At 43.8% G+C, this 18,968-nt stretch overlaps 1 protein-coding gene across 1 annotated transcript in view; it reads left to right on the top strand.

The window, feature by feature from the left end:
* SETD7 (SET domain containing 7, histone lysine methyltransferase) overlaps nucleotides 1-13,561 on the top strand; it is a 120,759-nt gene extending 107,198 nt beyond the window's left edge. The window contains exon 8 of the mRNA XM_063920373.1: nucleotides 1,023-13,561. Within this exon, the coding sequence (XP_063776443.1) occupies nucleotides 1,023-1,203 (181 nt within the window). The 3' untranslated portion in view covers nucleotides 1,204-13,561. The remainder of the gene's footprint in view (nucleotides 1-1,022) is intronic.
* Nucleotides 13,562-18,968: the final 5,407 nt, after the last annotated feature.

Raw genomic sequence — 18,968 nt, 5'->3', positions numbered from 1 at the left:
TACTTCAGAGTCCTTGGATGTTGTAAGGGCTTTGAAGGTATATGTAAAGCGAACTGCTCATCACAGGAAATCGCTGTTCGTTTTATATGATGCCAACAAGATTGGGTGTCCTGCTTCAAAGCTAAATTCCTCGCTGGATCAGGCTCACTATCCAGCATGTTTATTCCACGGCAGGCTTGCTGGTTCCAAAATCTGTACAAGCCCACTCTACTAGGTCGGTGGGTTCCTCTTGGGCGGCTGCCCGGGGTGTCTCTGCATTACAGCTCTGCCGAGCAGCTACTTGGTCGGATTCGAACACGTTTGTTAAGTTTTACAAGTTCGATACCTTGGCCTCTGAGGACCTTCAGTTTGGTCAGTCAGTACTGCAGGAACATCAGCACTCTTCCACCCGATTTGGGAGCTTTGTTACTTCCCCATGGTACTAAATGGATTCCCAGTATCCCCTAGGACGTAAGAGAAAATAGAATCTTAATTACCTACCGGTAAATCCTTTTCTCGTAGTCCGTAGGGGATACTGGGCGTCCGCCCGGTGCTTTGTTCTTCCTGCACGGTTACTTGTTTAACTACTGTTGTTGGGTTCAGCTGTTGCTGATCTGGTTTTCAAGTTTGGTTAGCATGGCTTTCCTCTTGTTATGCATGTGCTGGTTCAAAAGCTCACCACTTTCCCTATCTATATCCTTCTCTCAAAGTATGTCCGTCTCCTCAGGCACAGTTTCCTAGACTGAGTCTGGTAGGAGGGGCATAGTGGGAGGAGCCAGCACACGTTATCAAACTGCTGTAGTGCCCATGGCTCCAAGTGGATTCCCAGTATCCCCTACGGACTATGAGAAAAGAATTTACCGGTAGGTAATTAAAATCCTATTTTTTCACACCTGCTATTCTCTTCTGTGAGTAAAAGAAAATCCATCTTGCTTCCTACACCGCCTGGTGGACACATGTAAAAGTTCTCTTATTGAGTCTAGACATGATTAGTACAGAGAAAGAAGTGTAATACAAGTGTTTTGGTTTTTCATTATCTTTAGGTTTGTCCATCCGCGGTTTGGCCCTATCAAATGCATCCGAACCATTGCAGCTGTGGAGCAGGATGAGGAACTTACTGTGGCCTACGGTTACGACCACAATTCTACAGGAAAAAATAGCCCAGAAGCACCAGGGTGGTACCTGAAGCAGCTGAAGGCATTTCAGCTGTCACAGCAGAAGTGAACGCTCTCGCCTTTCTCCTGTGCTTTGGGTAACTGGATCTATGCATTGCTTTTCTGCTGAAGATTTTTAGAGACTACTTAAAATTACAGCAGATCTAACTCCATATTCACATATATTTAGCTGTTAGTTTGCACTTGTACTCATGTTAAACATTAGTGGTGTGGCATTATCTTGCCTTTAAAAAAAAAAAAAAAAAAAAAAGATAAAGCTTTTTAACCACTAGGAAAGTATCACGGTCATGAGTTTACGTTTTCTGGGGGATTTTTGCAAGAAAAAAGTCACAGTGGAATTTCTCCTTTTGAGCGGTATACATATTAGAACTGGAATATACAAACCTTTTTGTGTATTTGACTTTCTGATGGTTACAAGGTAACTGCATTTTATTATTGCTCAATATAGTATACCTTTTTCTGCCATTGACGTTACAGTTGTGACTACCTAATTCAGACTATTTTTCTTCCCTATATATTTCAGTACAGTCTATTCAAGACAGTAGTATGGAGAGGATTTTTTTTATCCAACACTGGGAAATTATTTGAAAACAATAAAAATAATATTTGAACGCTATTTTCCTGACACATTTTATATCTTCTGCAGTTGAAGGAAGTGTTATGCGTGCCTGATCCTTACAGGATGAACCACTGTGCTCATCTTCTGTTACTACTACATGTGATGATATGAGAGGCGGGGATGGATAACATGTACTGTATGTGTCTGATTCACTTTAAGATAGACCATTTGTGATTTATTGTAACATATATAATGCATATTGAGAATACACAATATCCAGTGTCCTCCTTATAAGCAAGATTCACAACATGTGTTGCCATTAGCTTAGTGTGTGTGTGTGTGTGTGTGTGTGTGTGTGTGTGTGTATGTGTGTGTGTGTGTGTATTTATGTATGTGTGTGTATATATATGTGTATATACTGTACAATGGTGAAAACCAAACCATTGGTTAAGATTACATAGAATTGGAGACTGGCAAATACAGTAAGCTATTGGTGCACACTGTGCAGTGCACAGTCAATGTGGCAACCATCTAATTGCAGTGCGCTTATCGCTGACACACGTCATGGAGAACATGCAGCGTTCTCTGTATGCAGTTCAGCCTTTCATGCTTGGCAAACCATTCATTTTTATTACTCCGTTGTTAAATGGGAACTAACAGTAGTGGCATAATAGTGATTCTTGCTTTTTGTTCAGTGGAGCTGCATTTATTGCTAACTTACAGTAATGGACTACAATTGTCTGGTAATATACAGATGTGTTCTCATACACCTATCTTTTTTGCGCCATATGGCATGAGATACCTGGTGCAACCCACAGGTAGCAATTCTCTTGTGGTATACCTTTCCTTAATTTTACTACTTTTCCAACACTTTTGGAAAAGTCTAGGAGCTAATTCAGATGATGTCAGCGATAGCTCTAATGTGGTAATGCAGCAGGAGGCGTTACGCCTCCTGCATGCATTACTGATCCGAACGGCGTCCTAGGACGCAGTATCGGATCTTCACTGGCACCATCAGTCGACTTCATAACTCATGGTGTCGAGCACGCTGGCTGCCGCAAGTCCTACCTACATCCTCTAACAGATCCTGTCCTCGTCCCTCCCCTGTAACTGCGGCAGCAGTCCTCTATCTGGAGAAAGGGAGGCCGTAGCTGACAGTCTGATGCCATAGTGCGACCGATGTTACAGACCCATACTGCACATGCACAAAGGAATTATTAGAAAGATGCAGATAAGGCATAATGATGCAAGGTGCAGGTGACTCATTATGTCCCTGTCTTTTACCCTTTTATCCTACTGTAGATTGTGTACTTTTTCTTTTGTTTTGCGTCTTAGTTTATTTATAGTGTACTAGGTACTTAGGTTTAGTGTTTTGGCGTGGCTAAGTCGTAAAGTCCGTGGAACACTCATTGGCGCAATGTGAGGATAGGTGTTTGTGTGGACAAATCTGTAGCTTAATGAGACATAAGTTATTCGCAAGTGCATCAAGGAAGCGAGTTCACAAGCCAAAGGGCTACATAACAAGCTCAAAGACTTACCTTAACAGGATAACCGGATAAATCATTATGTATGACAACATGTACAACTTTAGGATTTTAGATAGAAACAGGATTGATATTTACTGATCCTCTGATGTCACATTGGGGCAGATGTATCATTAGTTGCTTAAAGTTCATTATTGCCGTTTTGGCACGTCACTGTTTTTTTGCGGTGAAGTGCCTCCCCACATCACTCGTATGTATGATCCCAGGGCCTGGCGTCATAGCGATGCGCTGTGTCTGCCCTCCGGTGATGTGCAGTCCTGCTTCCTAATGCTGTTCATTCAGGCCCTGCGCATGCGCACTAATAATCTTGCTAACTGTCCCCGCGCCTGTCACCCTGCGCATGCGCGATTCACCTATAAGGACTCTGGTCCAGAGGTGAGCGTGGTAGAATGCATGCGCCATCTTCCCAGCTCCCAGCGAACTGTGCAATGTGTCCCGGCGCATGCGCGGAGAAGCCCTAAGGACACTGTGGGCCGTCAATAAAGTTTTTTATAATTTTTTTTTTTAAAACACAACAAAGGACTACAGTGTTGTACAGGCCCGGGCAGGCGAAGTGACAGGAGGGGAGGATCGTGAGGTTAATACATTAGGTATGGTTCGCCTTCCAATACACACAGCGCGCATACGTTATTGCTCTATTTGCTGTGTGCATTTGTAAAATCCCCGCTGAGAGCCGCTTCATACACTGCTGTGAAGCGGGGAATGCAGGACTTAGCATACGCTATGTGCTCAAAGTCACATAGTGACGCTTCATACATCTGCCACATTGTGATATAAATGAAATATGCTTATTTCTGGTGTGAGCCAGATTGTTTTGTTTGTTGTAGCAGTGCATCTTCTCTCTGCAGGAAGAGAACTGTTTTCATTTCTTAGAATTATTTAAGTTTTTCTCTAACGTCCTAGTGGATGCTGGGGACTCCGTAAGGACCATGGGGATAGACGGGCTCCGCAGGAGACATGGGCACTTTAAGAAAGAATTTAGATTCTGGTGTGCTCTGGCTCCTCCCTCTATGTCCCTCCTCCAGACCTCAGTTTGAGACTGTGCCCGGACAAGCTGGGTGCTGTTCAGTGAGCTCTCCTGAGCTTGCTGTGAGAAAGTATTTTGTTAGGTTTTTTATTTTCAGGGAGCTCTGCTGGCAACAGACTCCCTGCATCGTGGGACAGAGGGGAGAGAAGCAGCCCTACTCTCTGAAGCTAGGTCCTGCTTCTTAGGCTACTGGACACCATTAGCTCCAGAGGGATCGTACACAGGATCTCACCCTCGTCGTCCGATCCCAGAGCCGCACCGCCGTCCCCCTCGCAGAGCCGGAAGACAGAAGCCGGGTGAGTATGAGAAGCAAGAAGACTTCGAAATTGGCGGCAGAAGATTCCGTTCTTCACTGAGGTAACGCACAGCACTGCAGCTGTGCGCCATTGCTCCCACACACCTCACATACTCCGGTCACTGTAAGGGTGCAGGGCGCAGGGGGGGGGCGCCCTGGGCAGCATATGGACCTCTTTTGGCAAAAGTACACATATATACAGTTGGGCACTGTATATATGTATGAGCCCCCGCCAAGAAAATGTATATTTAAGCGGGACAGAAGCCCGCCGTCGAGGGGGCGGGGCTTCTTCCTCAGCACTCACCTGCGCCATTTTTCTCCACAGCTCCGCTGAGAGGAAGCTCCCCATGCTCTCCCCTGCTGATACACGGTAGAAGAGGGTAAAAAGAGAGGGGGGGGGGGCACATAATTAGGCGCAAAAATCAATATAAACAGCAGCTACTGGGTTAACATTAAGTTACTGTGTTATTCCTGGGTTTATAGCGCTGGGGTGTGTGCTGGCATACTCTCTCTCTGTCTCTCCAAAGGGCCTTGTGGGGGAATTGTCTTCACATGAGCATTCCCTGATTGTGTGGTGTGTCGGTACGTGTGTGTCGACATGTCTGAGGTAAAAGGCTCCCCTAAGGAGGAGATGGAGCAAATGTGTGTGTGAGTGGTGTCTCTGTCGACAACGCCGACACCTGTTTGGATATGTGAAATTAAGTGCTAAGGTAAATTTATTGCACAAAAGATTAGAGAACAGACAGGGAATCTACCCATGTCTGTCCCTATGTCGCAGAGACCTTCAGAGTCTCTCAATGCTCACTATCCAAAATAATAGACACTGATATCGACACGGAGTCTGACTCCAGTGTCGACTACGATAATGCAAAGTTACAGCCAAAATGGCAGGAAAGTATTCAATATATGATTATTGTAATAAAAAATGTTTTGCATATCACTGATGACTCATCTGTCCCTGACACAAGGGTACACATGTTTTAAGGGGAAGAAAGCTGAGGTAAATTTCCCTCCTCTCATGAAGAAAAAGAGCGGGAATCTCCAGACAAGAGACTGCAGTTTCCCACAAAGAATTCTCAGGGAGTATCCTTTCCCTACTAGGGCCAGGATACGATGGGAATCTCCCCCTAGGGTGTCACGTTTGCCCAAAAGGTAGCGCTGACTTAACAGCTATCCTCAGGGATCCTGCAGATAGCATGCACTAAAAGTACTTTGAAGTCCATTTACATGCTGTAGCAGCGTGGACAGATACCTTATCAGCAGAGATTGAGACCATAGTGTGTGTGTGTGTGTGTGTGTGTATATATATATATATATATATATATATATATATATATATATATATGAGAGAGAGAGATATATATATATATATAGAGAGAGATATATATATATATAGAGATATATATATAGAGATATATATAGAGATATATATATATAGATATATATATATATATATAGAGATATATATATATATAGAGATATATATATAAAAGATGCTGTCTTAGATATATATATAAAACATGCCCAAAGAGACATTAGTCTACTGGGTTCTAGAGTCAACGCTATGTCGATTTCTGCTTGACGTGTCCTGTGGAACATGCAATGGACAGGTGATGCCGACTTAAGAGGCATATGGAAGGTTTACCTTACAAGGCTGAGGATTATGTGGAGAAGGGATCTCGGACCTGGTCTCCACAGCTATGGCTGGTAATTCTGATCTTTTGCCTTATATTCCCGCACAGCCTAGGAAAGCACGACATTATCAAATGCAGTCCTTTCGATCACAAAGAAACAAGAAAGTCCGAGGTGCGTCCTTTCTTGCCAGAGGCAGGGGCAGAGGAAAGAAGCTGCACAACACAGCTAGTTCCCAGGAAAAGAAGTCCTCCCCGGCCTCTACAAAATCCACCGCATATCGTTGGGGCTGCACAGGTGGAGCTAGGCCCGTTGGGGGCACGCCTTCTAAATTTCAGCCACAAGTGGGTTCACTCCCTGTTAGATCCCTGGGCAATAGATATTGTGTCTCAGGGATACAAGCTGGACTTCGAGGAGTAGCCCCCTCACCGACGGCCCTGCCGGCTTCCCCCCACGAGAGGGAAATAGTGTTAACTGCAATTCACAAATTGTATCTTCAACAGGTGGTGGTCAAGGTTCCCCTCCTTCAACAAGGAGGGGGTTATTATTCGACCATGTTGTAGTCCTGAAACCGGACGGTTCGGTCAGACCCATATTGAATTTAAAATCCCTGAACATATACCTGAAAAGGTTCAAGTTCAAGATGGAATCGCTGAGAGCGGTCGTCGCAAGCCTGGAAGGGGGGATTTTATGGTGTCTCTGGACATAAAGGATACATACCTTCATGTCTCCATTTATCCACCTCATCAGGCGTACCTCAGATTTGTGGTACAGGATTGTCATTACCAATTTCAGACGTTGCCGTTTGGTATCTCCACGGCACCGAGAATATTTACCACGGTAATGGCGGAAATGATGGTACTCCTGCGGAAGCAAGGGGTCGCAATTATCCCATACTTGGACGATCTCCTCATAAAAGCGGGATCAAGAGAGCAGTTGCTGATCAGCGTAGCACTTTCTCTGGAAGTGTAACGGCAACACGGCTGGATTCTAAATATTCCAAAGTCGCAGTTGGTTCCTACGGCTCGTCTGCCTTTCCTAGGCATGATTCTAGACACAGACCAGAAAAGGGTTTATATCCCAATAGAGAGAGCTCAGGAGCTCATGACACTGGTCAGAAACCTATTAAAACCAAAACAGGTGTCCGTGCATCACTGCACTCGAGTCCTGGGAAGGATGGTAGCATCATACGAGGCCATTCCCTTCGGCAGGTTCCATGCGAGGACCTTTCAATGGGACTTACTGGACAAGTGGTCCGGATCACATCTTCAGATGCATCGGTTAATCACCTTATCCCCCAGGGCCAGAGTGTCTCTCCTGTGGTGGCTGCAGAGTGCTCACCTTCTCGAGGGCCGCAGATTCGGCATTCAGGACTGGGTCCTGGTGACCACGGATGCAAGCCTCCGAGGGTGGGGAGCAGTCGCACAGGGAAGAAATTTCCAAGGTCTATGGTCAAGTCAGGAGACTTGCCTTCACATCAACATCCTGGAACTAAGGGCCGTATACAACGCCCTACGTCAAGCGGAGACCCTGCTTCGCGACCAACCGGTTCTGATTCAGTCAGACACCATCACCGCAGTGGCTCATGTAAACCGACAAGGCAGCACAAGGAGCAGGGAAGCGATGGCGGAAGCCGCCAGAATTCTTCGCTAGGCGGAAAATCACGTAAGCGCACTGTCAGCAGTGTTCATCCCAGGACACGACCTCCACCCAGGAGAGTGGGGACTTCATCAGGAAGTCTTCGCACAGACTGCATGTCGGTGGGAACTGCCACGGGTGGACATGATGTTATCCCGCCTCAACAAAAAACTACAGAGGTATTGCGCCAGGTCAAGAGACCCTCAGGCGATAGCTGTAGACGCCCTGGTGACACCGTGGGTGTTCCAGTCGGTCTATGTATTTCCTCCTCTTCCTCTCATACCCAAGGTGCTGAAAATAATAAGAAAAAGAGGAGTGAGAACGATACTCATTGTTCCAGATTGGCCACGAGGGACTTGGTATCCACATCTGCAAGAAATGCTCACAGAGGAACTGTGGCCTCTTCCTCTAAGACAGGACTGGTTGCAACAGGGGCCCTGTCTGTTCCAAGACTTACCGCGGCTGCGTTTGACGGCATGGCGGTTGAACGCCGGATCCTAGCGGAGAAAGGCATTCCGGAGGAGGTCATTCCTACGCTGATAAAGGCTAGGAAGGACGTGACAGCTCAACATTGTCACCGTATATGGCGAAAATATGTTGCTTGGTGTGAGGCCAGGAATGCCCCTACGGAGGAATTCCAGCTGGGCCGTTTCCTTCACTTCCTACAGTCAGGAGTGAATTTGGGCCTAAAATTGGGTTCCATTAAGGTCCAGATTTCGGCACTATCCGTTTTCTTTCAAAAGGAGTTGACTTCTCTACCTGACGTTCAGACGTTTGTAAAGGGAGTGCTGCATATTCAGCCCCCTTTTGTGCCTCCAGTGGCACCTTGGGATCTTAACGTGGTGTTGAGTTTCCTGAAATCCCACTGATTTGAACCACTCAAAACGGTGGAGTTGAAATATCTCACGTGGAAGGTGGTCATGCTATTAGCCTTGGCTTCGGCTAGGCGTGTGTCAGAGTTGGCGACTTTGTCACATAAAAGCCCCTATCTGGTTTTCCATGCGGATAGAGCAGAATTGCGGACCCGTCCACAAGTTCTGCTGAAAGTGGTTTCATCCTTTCATATAAACCAACCTATTGTGGTGCTTGTGGCTACTACTGACTTGGAGGATTCCGAGTTGCTTGATGTAGTCAGGGCTTTGAAGGTTTATGTAGCCAGAACGGCTAGGGTCAGGAAAACAGAGTCTTTGTTTATCCTGTATGCTTCCAACAAGCTTGGTGCTCCTGCTTCAAAGCAAACTATTGCTCGCTGGATCTGTAACACGATTCAGCAGGCTCATTCGGCGGCTGGATTGCCGCTGCCAAAATCAGTTAAGGCCCATTCCACTAGGAAGGTGGGGTCTTCTTGGGGCGGCTGCCCGAGGGGTCTCGGCATTACAGCTTTGCCGAGCGGCTAATTGGTCAGGTTCAAACACTTTTGCAAAGTTCTACAAGTTTGATTCCCTGGCTGAGGAGGACCTTGTGTTTGCTCAATCGGTGCTGCAGAGTCATCCGCACTCTCCCGCCCGTTTGGGACCTTTGGTATAATCCCCATGGTCCTTACGGAGTCCCCAGCATCCACTAGGACGTTAGAGAAAATAAGATTTTACTTACCGGTAAATCTATTTCTCGTAGTCCGTAGTGGATGCTGGGCGCCCGTCCCAAGTGCGGACTTCTTCTGCAATGCTTGTATATAGTTATTGCTTCAATAAGGGTTATGTTATGGTTGCATCAGGACTACGAGAAATAGATTTACCGGTAAGTAAAATCTTATTTTTTTTTCTACCAATTCACTTTGGGCTAAATAGTTTGTTTTTTTTAAATTGTTTCATGCAGTTTGGCATCTCTCCTTTTTATATACATTTATGTTTAGCACTGGAAAGGGGAGAGATGTTTTTTTTCCCATGAATGTACTGTTACATATACAGCCTCACAATATTTCCTGCTGCTATGATTTTCATGTCTGGTTCACACATTCAGGTTAGAACATACCAACAGTGGTCTTTTACAAAAGCATTGTATTTTCCTGTACCACAAGCCAGCCTGTCACAAAGTTGTAGATGTACACAGAGACTGTCATTTAAAAAAAAATAGTGATTCTTGTATCCTGTATATTTACTGTTTATTTTTTTAATTTATTTGTATTTTTATATTTTTTACCAGGGCTGTAGCTTCTCTTTCATATTGTGTAACCCTAACGTAAGAAACATTCAATGTTTTATTATTGGTCTAACTGGAACCATTCTGGATTCTGATTTGGGCACAAACTGTAAGGTGAAGGGTGTGTTCCAGGACAGGTATAAAACTGCATTTCTCTGATTTGTGCTTCTCAAATGTCTCAGTGTAAAAGACATGTCTTTATATTTTCATCTGTGAAAGCACAGGAGTGCGGTATTTATATAGGTCTTACCAAATCTAACTCTCTCTGCACATCTTATATCTGCCCCCACCCCTGCAGTGCACATGGTTTTGCCCATTAGCTAACAAATTTTGCTGCTGCAATCAGATCTGAATTAGGCCCATAGACATCACCTACCACCTGCTTTTTGAATCTCCCTGACTGTTTCAGTCCTCTAACCCAGTGGTTCCCAAACTTTTTAGAATCACGGCACCCTAGAGCACCAGACTCTCTTTTTTTTTCACTGCACCCCTAGGACAAAAGTTTCTTATTGAGAAATTTAGACATACATATTACATTACGTAAATTGTGTTTATATGTCATCTTTAGGTTCAATTGTGTGGTGAGGGACAAGAATTTGTTTCTGTTTGTCCACATGTTTTATGATCGACAGCCACCAGCACTGGTTTTGCCTTTTACATTGACCATATTTCATTTGAATTGGTCCTGGACCACCAACCCAAGGCACCCCTGCAAGTGCCCTGAGGCACCCCAGGGAGCCACGGCACACAGTTTGAGAACCACTGCTCTGACCATTGAAATTTGACATTTTTTGCACTTGACATCCAGTATGGATAGACAGTGATTCACCATTTTACTGATACGCATGTTATTGTCTTATGGTATTGTTGTGAATTGTACAGGATAGATAATGCACTGTTGGACAAGGCTACTGCAGTGCTATTTTTAAATGTGTATTTAATGCCAGTTAATGTGTGAATTTATACAAATTATTGTAGATTTGTATTCATTTTACAGCTAATTGTAATTTATATATTTTGCTTATATTTGTATAGGCCTTGCAGGTCTTCTTGTCAATCTTTACTAACACAGCTAACACTAATGTATAATTTGCTGCTCTAATAACACATTACAGCAACAAATTTATTGAGGTTGCAGTTTTACGTTATGGAAGAATAATAAAAATGTATAATAGCTGCCTTAATTTATAATTGAAATACTGAGGTCATAACATTTTAGAACCTCAGTTGTGACATGGCTTTAACGGGTATACAGGTTGAGTATCCCTTATCCAAAATGCTTGGGACCAGAGGTATTTTGGATATGGGATTTTTCCGTATTTTGGAATAATTGCATACCATAATGAGATATCATGGTGATGGGACCTAAATCTAAGCACAGAATGCATTTATGTTTCATATACACCTTATACACACAGCCAGAAGGTCATTTTAGCCAATATTTTTTAAACCTTTGTACATTAAACAAAGTGTGTGTACATTCACACAATTCATTTATTTTTCATATATACCTTATACACACAGCCTGAAGGTCATTTAATACAATATGTGTAATAACTTTGTGTATTAAACAAAGTTTGTGTACATTGAGTCATCAAAAAACAAAGGTTTCACTATCTCACTCTCACTCAAAAAAGTCCGTATTTCGGAATATTCCGTATTTCGGAATATTTGGATATGGGATACTCAACCTGTACTAATTAAGGCTATGTACACCCTTACATTCAAATTATGTGTTTAATTAATTTTGCTTACACAAGCATTGGACGTATTTAACATCAAATTATCAAATGTCTCAAGTGTATTTTCCCAAAAAGTGTCCGAACGTAACTCTTAGTTGCAATGCTATGCAGCAAAAACACTTCACAAGACGGCATTGTTTCATTTACTATGCACAACTTGTACATCTGTTTACCACGGAGTGTGAATCCGTATACAAAGTGCTACAGTTTCCATTGTGCTCCGTATACAGATGCAGTGAAAGATACAACTTCACACAAAAGACGCGTGGCACGGCTCACTTGTGCCGCATGGAGTATTGTGGCTATTTGTATGAGGACACATCTGTATAATCTTGGTGTTCCCCAGGGACTTGTGAATGACATATAAAGCACCATAGGGGTATACTGTCCCATGTACTTATCACATGGTTGTAAATATGAGCTCTGTTGAATAGAACAGATCATGTGAACTATTGGTACTTATTATATCCATACATTGTAGAAATAAAATAATAGTGTCAAGCAGAATCGTTCTGTAAGATAACTTGTGAAGTGTTACTGATACGATATACATGGCATGTACAGTACTATGAGAAAGCAGTAATCGGGTTTGCCTAAGATGCCCCATGTTAAGAGCTTAAGTATGTGTTGGAGAAGACATGAGCTCATTTTAGACGCACATTGTACAACTCGCTGGTAATATATTGTTGTTTTCTGCACCTGAACACTGGAGATGGTTTTACATTACTGAAAAGAAAGCTGAGCAACATAAAGGAAAGATATTATGAGATGCTCTGTCTTGATAAATATTGCAATAGATCACACACTTGGAGGCTATGGGGTAAATTCAATAAGGGGCGAGTAAATAAAGCTATATGCAGCACTAATGGTACCACCAAACTAGCTGATTGTTGTTTGTAGCCCTATAGCACGTTCAGTGCGAGCTCGGGTACCAAACTGAACCCACTATGGCCTCCTGAGATTACGGATTTGTGAGATTGATAGATTGTCCTCTCTTCAGAGAAGCAATTTCATGTCAGTATCTGCTGCAGAAAATTTGTTTTATGATAAATGTTAAAAAGTTAAAAGCATTTCTTACCCATAGGTTATGATAGATGTGCCTTAAAAATGACAGAAATTTTCCACATTTTGGGGGTTGTTTAGCATTGTATTTTGTATACGTATGTTTCACATTTTGTATAAATTGTATTGTTCTTTATTACTGTGCACCAGTGACCCCCAGTCATCATATCACCTTAATAACATCACTCTGAAGTAGCTTTACTGTGTGTGTGTGTGTGTGTGTGTGTGTGTGTGTGTGTGTGTGTGTGTGTGTGTGTGTGTGAACTGTTAGTATTGCTGTGTATGGACACCAGTGCACACCTATAAACGCCAATAAGAGAACAATGGGGTTGCAACCTTGCCGTTTTCTTACCTGACTGGTAAAAAAGCGACTCTAGACAACTCTTATTAATAGGAAAAAAAAGCCTATTTGAGTATATTGTCTCAGCAGAATAGGACCTTTCACCTTGGAGAACCTTGTGCCATACGCCACATTTATGCGTGGTATTACTGTAATTTCAGCTTCTATGTACCTGACTGATAAGATAGTACAGCAATACATGGAATTCAGAATAATACTTGGACTCCCTATTTGTCTGGGGTGGGAGCTTATACGACGCTTCTGGAAAAAGTTACTCTAGAAAATATTTAATTCAGAAAGATCTAGGAAAGCAATTGTTGAGCAGCTAATATTGATGTCTGTTTGTAGTGTATATACAATATTTTACAGTTAAGTATATATTCTAAGCTTAGATCTACTGTATGTCATATTAAACAATGCTTTAAAGTATGCTTGTCTCCTGTGTTCATTTTATTTATAGTTTTGCTTGAGGAGCTCTGCCACACTGATATTCTGGACTCTTATTAGGGGCGGGGGGAGGGGGGGAGATTAAATTTTGTCTGAAAAAAACATGGGCTTAACCGCAATGTTTCACATTTTTTTTTGTTTTTTTTTGGCAATTCAATTGCAGCCCGATTTTTATTTCTTTCTTTTTTTCAGCTGTAAAAATCAAGTTTTTGTGTGAAAACACATAGGATCCGGGACAAGTTCCCGGATCAATGTTTTTTCACTGTCGTAAAAATGGGTCATTTATTGGGGATTTTTTTTAGCTTGCAACCGGGCATGTGGGAAAAAAATCCCTGATAGTTCCGGCTTTCGAGACTAATTGTATAGCCCCCAGGGGATCTATTAGCCACAACAAATTACTGTGGCTAATTGAATTCCACCCTATAACTTTTCATGAATAGGATACATGTACTAGTGCTGAAAACTAATGAACAGGTAGCTGTGCTAAAGGATGATGTTAACAGCAATCAGTCAGTACTAGAGGGGGTATTTATCAAAGCTCAGAGAGAGAGAAAATTGTGAAAGATAAAGTATTAGCTAATCAGCCTTTACTTTACATGTTTTTACACTAATGCCCTTATTTATCAATGAGTGATAAATTTCACTGTGAGTGATAAATTGCACCAGCCAATCCGCTCCTGTCATTTTTCAAACCCAGCCTCTGACATGGAAGTAAGGAGTGGATTGGCTGGTGCAATTTATCATTCACAGTGAAATTTATCACTCATTGGTAAATAAGGGCATATGTTTGAAAAGTTACATTTAGAAACTGATTGGCTGGTAATTTCTCTCATAATCTTCTTTCTCTCCAAGCCTTGATAAATACCCCCTAGAAATTAAAGCAGCAAACTAAGGGGCTTATTTATCAATGAGTGATAAAACTCGTTGTGCTTGATTGGCTGGAGCACCATTTATCCTACACAACGAGTTTTATCATTCATAACGAGTTTTATCACTTGTTGATAAATGAACCTCTCAACATGCTATAGTAATCTCAAAATCAAGGAAACTGATACGGATGCGACCACACCAGACAAGTGGTTAAAAGAGAACTTAAAGGTACGCTATTATAGGCGATTTAACTGACCGATATGAATGTTCTTGTTCATTAATGAACGAGAACTCGTCCATATCGTTCAGTGTGTAGGCACCAACGATGCGCAGCCCCGCGCTCCTTCATCGTTGGTGCCGGGTCGCCTATACATGCAGACCAATATGGACAATATCGTCCATGCATTGCTATGGAGCCGGGTGACGGGGGGAGTGAAGAAACTTCATTCCCCCCTTCACGCCACCGGGTCGGCCGTATCTGCCGTTGGGCAGCTCGGCGGCATATCGCCTTATGTGTAGGGCCCATTACTACATTTCACAATAGGGCATGACTTTTCGCTAATGCTATTGGCAGCTAAAGTTTGTCTTGTGTGTAATTCAAAGACCCAGAGACAGAAAATGGCATTACAAAGGTAAGATCAACATGTAAGACTGCAGGGTGGCAAGAAAGGATGGCCAATAACAAGCTCAGCCCAGCAATGCACCAACACAAACACACAACGTGCATTGCGGGTGGAGTCCGCCCTATGGGTACTTACAACACAAAACCGAAAAGGTTATCCAAATCAACCTGCTAAGGTGTAGTGCTGCCTGAGGTGGGGAGGTTCAGACTTCAAGGTGAGTGCACCCAAAAAAAAACAGATCAACTGCGCCCGAGCTGACTTTTCTGCCAACAACCAAACTTTAAATGAAATGGTGGGAAGGAGGTCAAATTCTTCACATAGTGGCTTACACCATGTGACCCCAAACCTTGAATACACAAAACTAGCCCCACCCCCTAAAAATAATTGGCTAAAACTATACAATGTGATCCCGCACAATCCAACCCCTTAGCCTTGGTTTAACACAGGCCAGGCATACACCGCCACCTTTTCTTTCATAAAAATGCAGTAGATTATTTATTTCTCTTGAATTTCTGAAGCCTTGTGTGCCAGCCCGCTGTGTTTCTGCAAGAGCAGCTGTCTCCTATCTATCACTCATGTTACCAAGTTCCTTGCTATTTTGTATGGAATACTTTTTATATGAAGCCTTTGTTTTTTTCTGTTCTGTTGTTGCAGCTGTTTTTGCTATTGCTTATTTCTCTTAGTCCTAGAGGATGCTGGGGACTCCGTAAGGACCATGGGGTATAGACTGGCTCCGCAGGAGACATGGGCACTCTAAAGACTTTAGATGGGTGTGCACTGGCTCCTCCCTCTATGCCCCTCCTCCAGACCTCAGTTAGATCCTGTGCCCAGAGGAGACTGGGTGCACTGCAGGGGAGCTCTACTGTGTTTCTCTGTAAAAGACTTTTGTTAGGTTTTTTTTATTTTCAGGGAGCACTGCTGGCAACAGGCTCTCTGCATCGTGGGACTGAGGGGAGAGAAGCAGACCTACTTAAATGATAGGCTCTGCTTCTTAGGCTACTGGACACCATTAGCTCCAGAGAGTTGGAACGCAGGTCTCACCCTCGCCGTTGCGTCGGAGCCGCGCCGCCATCCTCACAGAGCCGGGAGATAGAAGCCGGGTGAGTATGAGAAGAAAGAAGACTTCAAAGGCGGCAGAAGACTTTGGATCTTCTATGAGGTAACGCGCAGCGGTAACGCTGCGCGCCATTGCTCCCAACACACACACACACACGCGGCACTGTATGGGTGCAGGGCGCCCTGGGCAGCAATTATTAACCTTCTGTGGACACTGGCAGAGATATATACTGCGGAGGCAGTATATGACAAAAACCCCCGCCAGTATAAAGATTTGAGCGGGATCGAAGCCCGCCGGTGAGGGGGCGGAGCTTGATCCCTCAGCACTAACCAGCGCCATTTTCTCCACAGCACGCTGCAGAGAAGCTGGCTCCCCGGACTCTCTCCTGCTGAACACATACAGAGGGCAAAAAAGAGGGGGGGGGCACATTTATTTGGCGCAGTGAGTATATTTATAAAAGCGCTGTACTGACTGGGATTTTATTCCAGTATCCGGGGGCGCTGGGTGTGTGCTGGCATACTCTCTCTGTGTCTCTCCAAAGGGCCTTATTGGGGGACTGTCTCTATATATATATATATATATATATATATATATATATATATATATATACAGGTAAGAAGAAGGCGGCACTCAGTCAGACTATCTTCAGAAAATATAGGTCATTTATTTAGACCAAAAGGCCGACATGTTTCGCGGTGAACCCCCGTCCTCAGGGCCAAATATAGCAAAAGAACAGAACACGTGAAATGACATACATAAATACCGACACCCATCAAACCTAAACATACTCACCTGTTCGTCGGCGGCGCCGCCAGCCTCCTCGCCACGCTGGCTTCCGCATCATGGAATGACGTCGTACAGCGTCGCGGAGCGATGACGCGACGGGGGAGCCAACCGAACAGGAGAGTAACCATGGCAACAGCCCAGCGCGTCCCGAAGGCGCCGCTGCAGCAATCATCCTGTGGTAATAATACACCATTATGTGAAAGACATACGTTTAAAAAACACATACAAGGTATGTTACATACAAGTGATGTTAGACACTTCTGGTATAGATGCTTAAACATATAAGTACAGAGCAATATGTTATCACTCGAAGAAGCCCAGATGGGGCAACCTATTTAAAGAAAGCATTGGAGGCTCATGTTTTCATTTAACCCCCTGGGTGCTAGTGTACCCAGAGAGAAAATCCAACGTGTCTCCTTTTGCAGTAAACGTCTGCCTCTATCGCCACCTCTAATAGTGATGGGAACATGATCAATCAAGGTGGCACGTATGCTGGCTACCCCATGCTTGGCCTGTAGACAGTGCCGAGCAAATGGCTGCTCACTGCAACCTTTTTCAAAAGCTTTTTTGATGGCACTTCGATGTAGTGCCATCCTTTCTCTAAATTGCCGTATGGTCTTGCCGACATAGGCAAGACCACACGGACAAGTTAAAATATAAACAACATGTGTAGAGGTGCAAGTGAGCCTGTGTCGTATCTTCAATTTTTTGCCTGAATGCGGATGATTAAAGGTCATGCCTGAAACTAAGGTGTTACATGTTGCACAACCCAGGCACCTGTAACAACCGTTCTTAGCTCGCAAAAAGTGTTTAGTCTGCTTTTTAGTGTTGTCAGAAATGTCTAGCTTCATTACCCTATCGCCAATATTGCTACTACGGGTGAAGCTCGGCAGAAGGCGTGTATCAGCTAGATCAGATAAAGCTTTATCTGTTTGAATGATGGGCCAAAGCTGTTTAGCCTTTTTAATAACCCTAGTAGAGGCTGTAGTATACTTGCTTACCCATGGTAAGCAATTGTCATCTCGTGTCTTGACCCTGGGGGCAAGTGTCTGTGCCCTGGTTAATTTAAGAACCTTGTTCCTGGCTAACTCCAATTGTCCCAAAGGGTACCCTCGCTGGATGAATTTCTCCATCATGTTATTCAGTGCGAGTATGGTCTCTCCCGGGTCAGAAGTAATCCGCCTGACCCTTAAGAATTGTGAGTATGGGAGGCCCCTACGGAGTGAAGGGGGGTGAAAGCTGTGATAATTGAGTAAGCTATTTCTATCGGTCGGCTTAACAAAGATTGAAGTAGATAGCTTGCCCCCCGTATGTTTAATGGTTACATCTAAGAAGTTAATGTAATCTAAATTAATCTCAAATGTAAACTTGACAGGATGATTACTAGAATTAAATTGCTCAAGGAGTACCACTAACTGTTCACGGGACCCCTGCCACAAGATCAGGAGATCATCTATATAGCGCCTGTAGTACCACAATTTTGTGGTCACCACAGGATCCACATAGAACATAGATTTCTCCACTACATACATGAACGCATTGGCGTACGATGGGGCCACTGCCGACCCCATCGCACAGCCAGCCACTTGCAGGTAAAAAATACCATTAAACAGGAAGTAATTCCTATGTAAGACTCTACTCAGTAATTGCAAGAAGAAACTGAGGTCTGGGCCTGTATATCGGTCATTATTTTCCAACAAGAGTCGTACAGCCTCCACACCTGCATCATGTGGGATGCAGGTGTAGAGGCTGGTGACATCCGCTCCACAGAGCAACAAATCTTCGGGTACTGGGTTTAATTGCTCCAACTGTATGAGTAATGTGTTCGTATCCTTTAGATAGGAGGGTAACGCTTGAATACAGGGATTAAGGAATGAGTCCAGGTAAACCGATATGGGGTGGAAGAGGGACCCCCGGGCAGAAACTATGGGGCGCCCCGGGGGGGTCAACCAAGGTTTTATGTACCTTGGGCACCACATAAAACAATGGGGCCCTAGGGAATTCTACTATGAGAGCATCCCGCATAGCAGTTTGGATAGTCTTTGCCTCACAA

This window comes from Pseudophryne corroboree, chromosome 1 (assembly GCF_028390025.1).
Source record: "Pseudophryne corroboree isolate aPseCor3 chromosome 1, aPseCor3.hap2, whole genome shotgun sequence".
Classification (NCBI taxonomy): Eukaryota; Metazoa; Chordata; class Amphibia; order Anura; family Myobatrachidae; genus Pseudophryne; species Pseudophryne corroboree.
The sequence above is the reverse complement of the archived record's forward strand: the minus strand, read 5'-3'. Positions and strand labels throughout refer to the sequence as shown.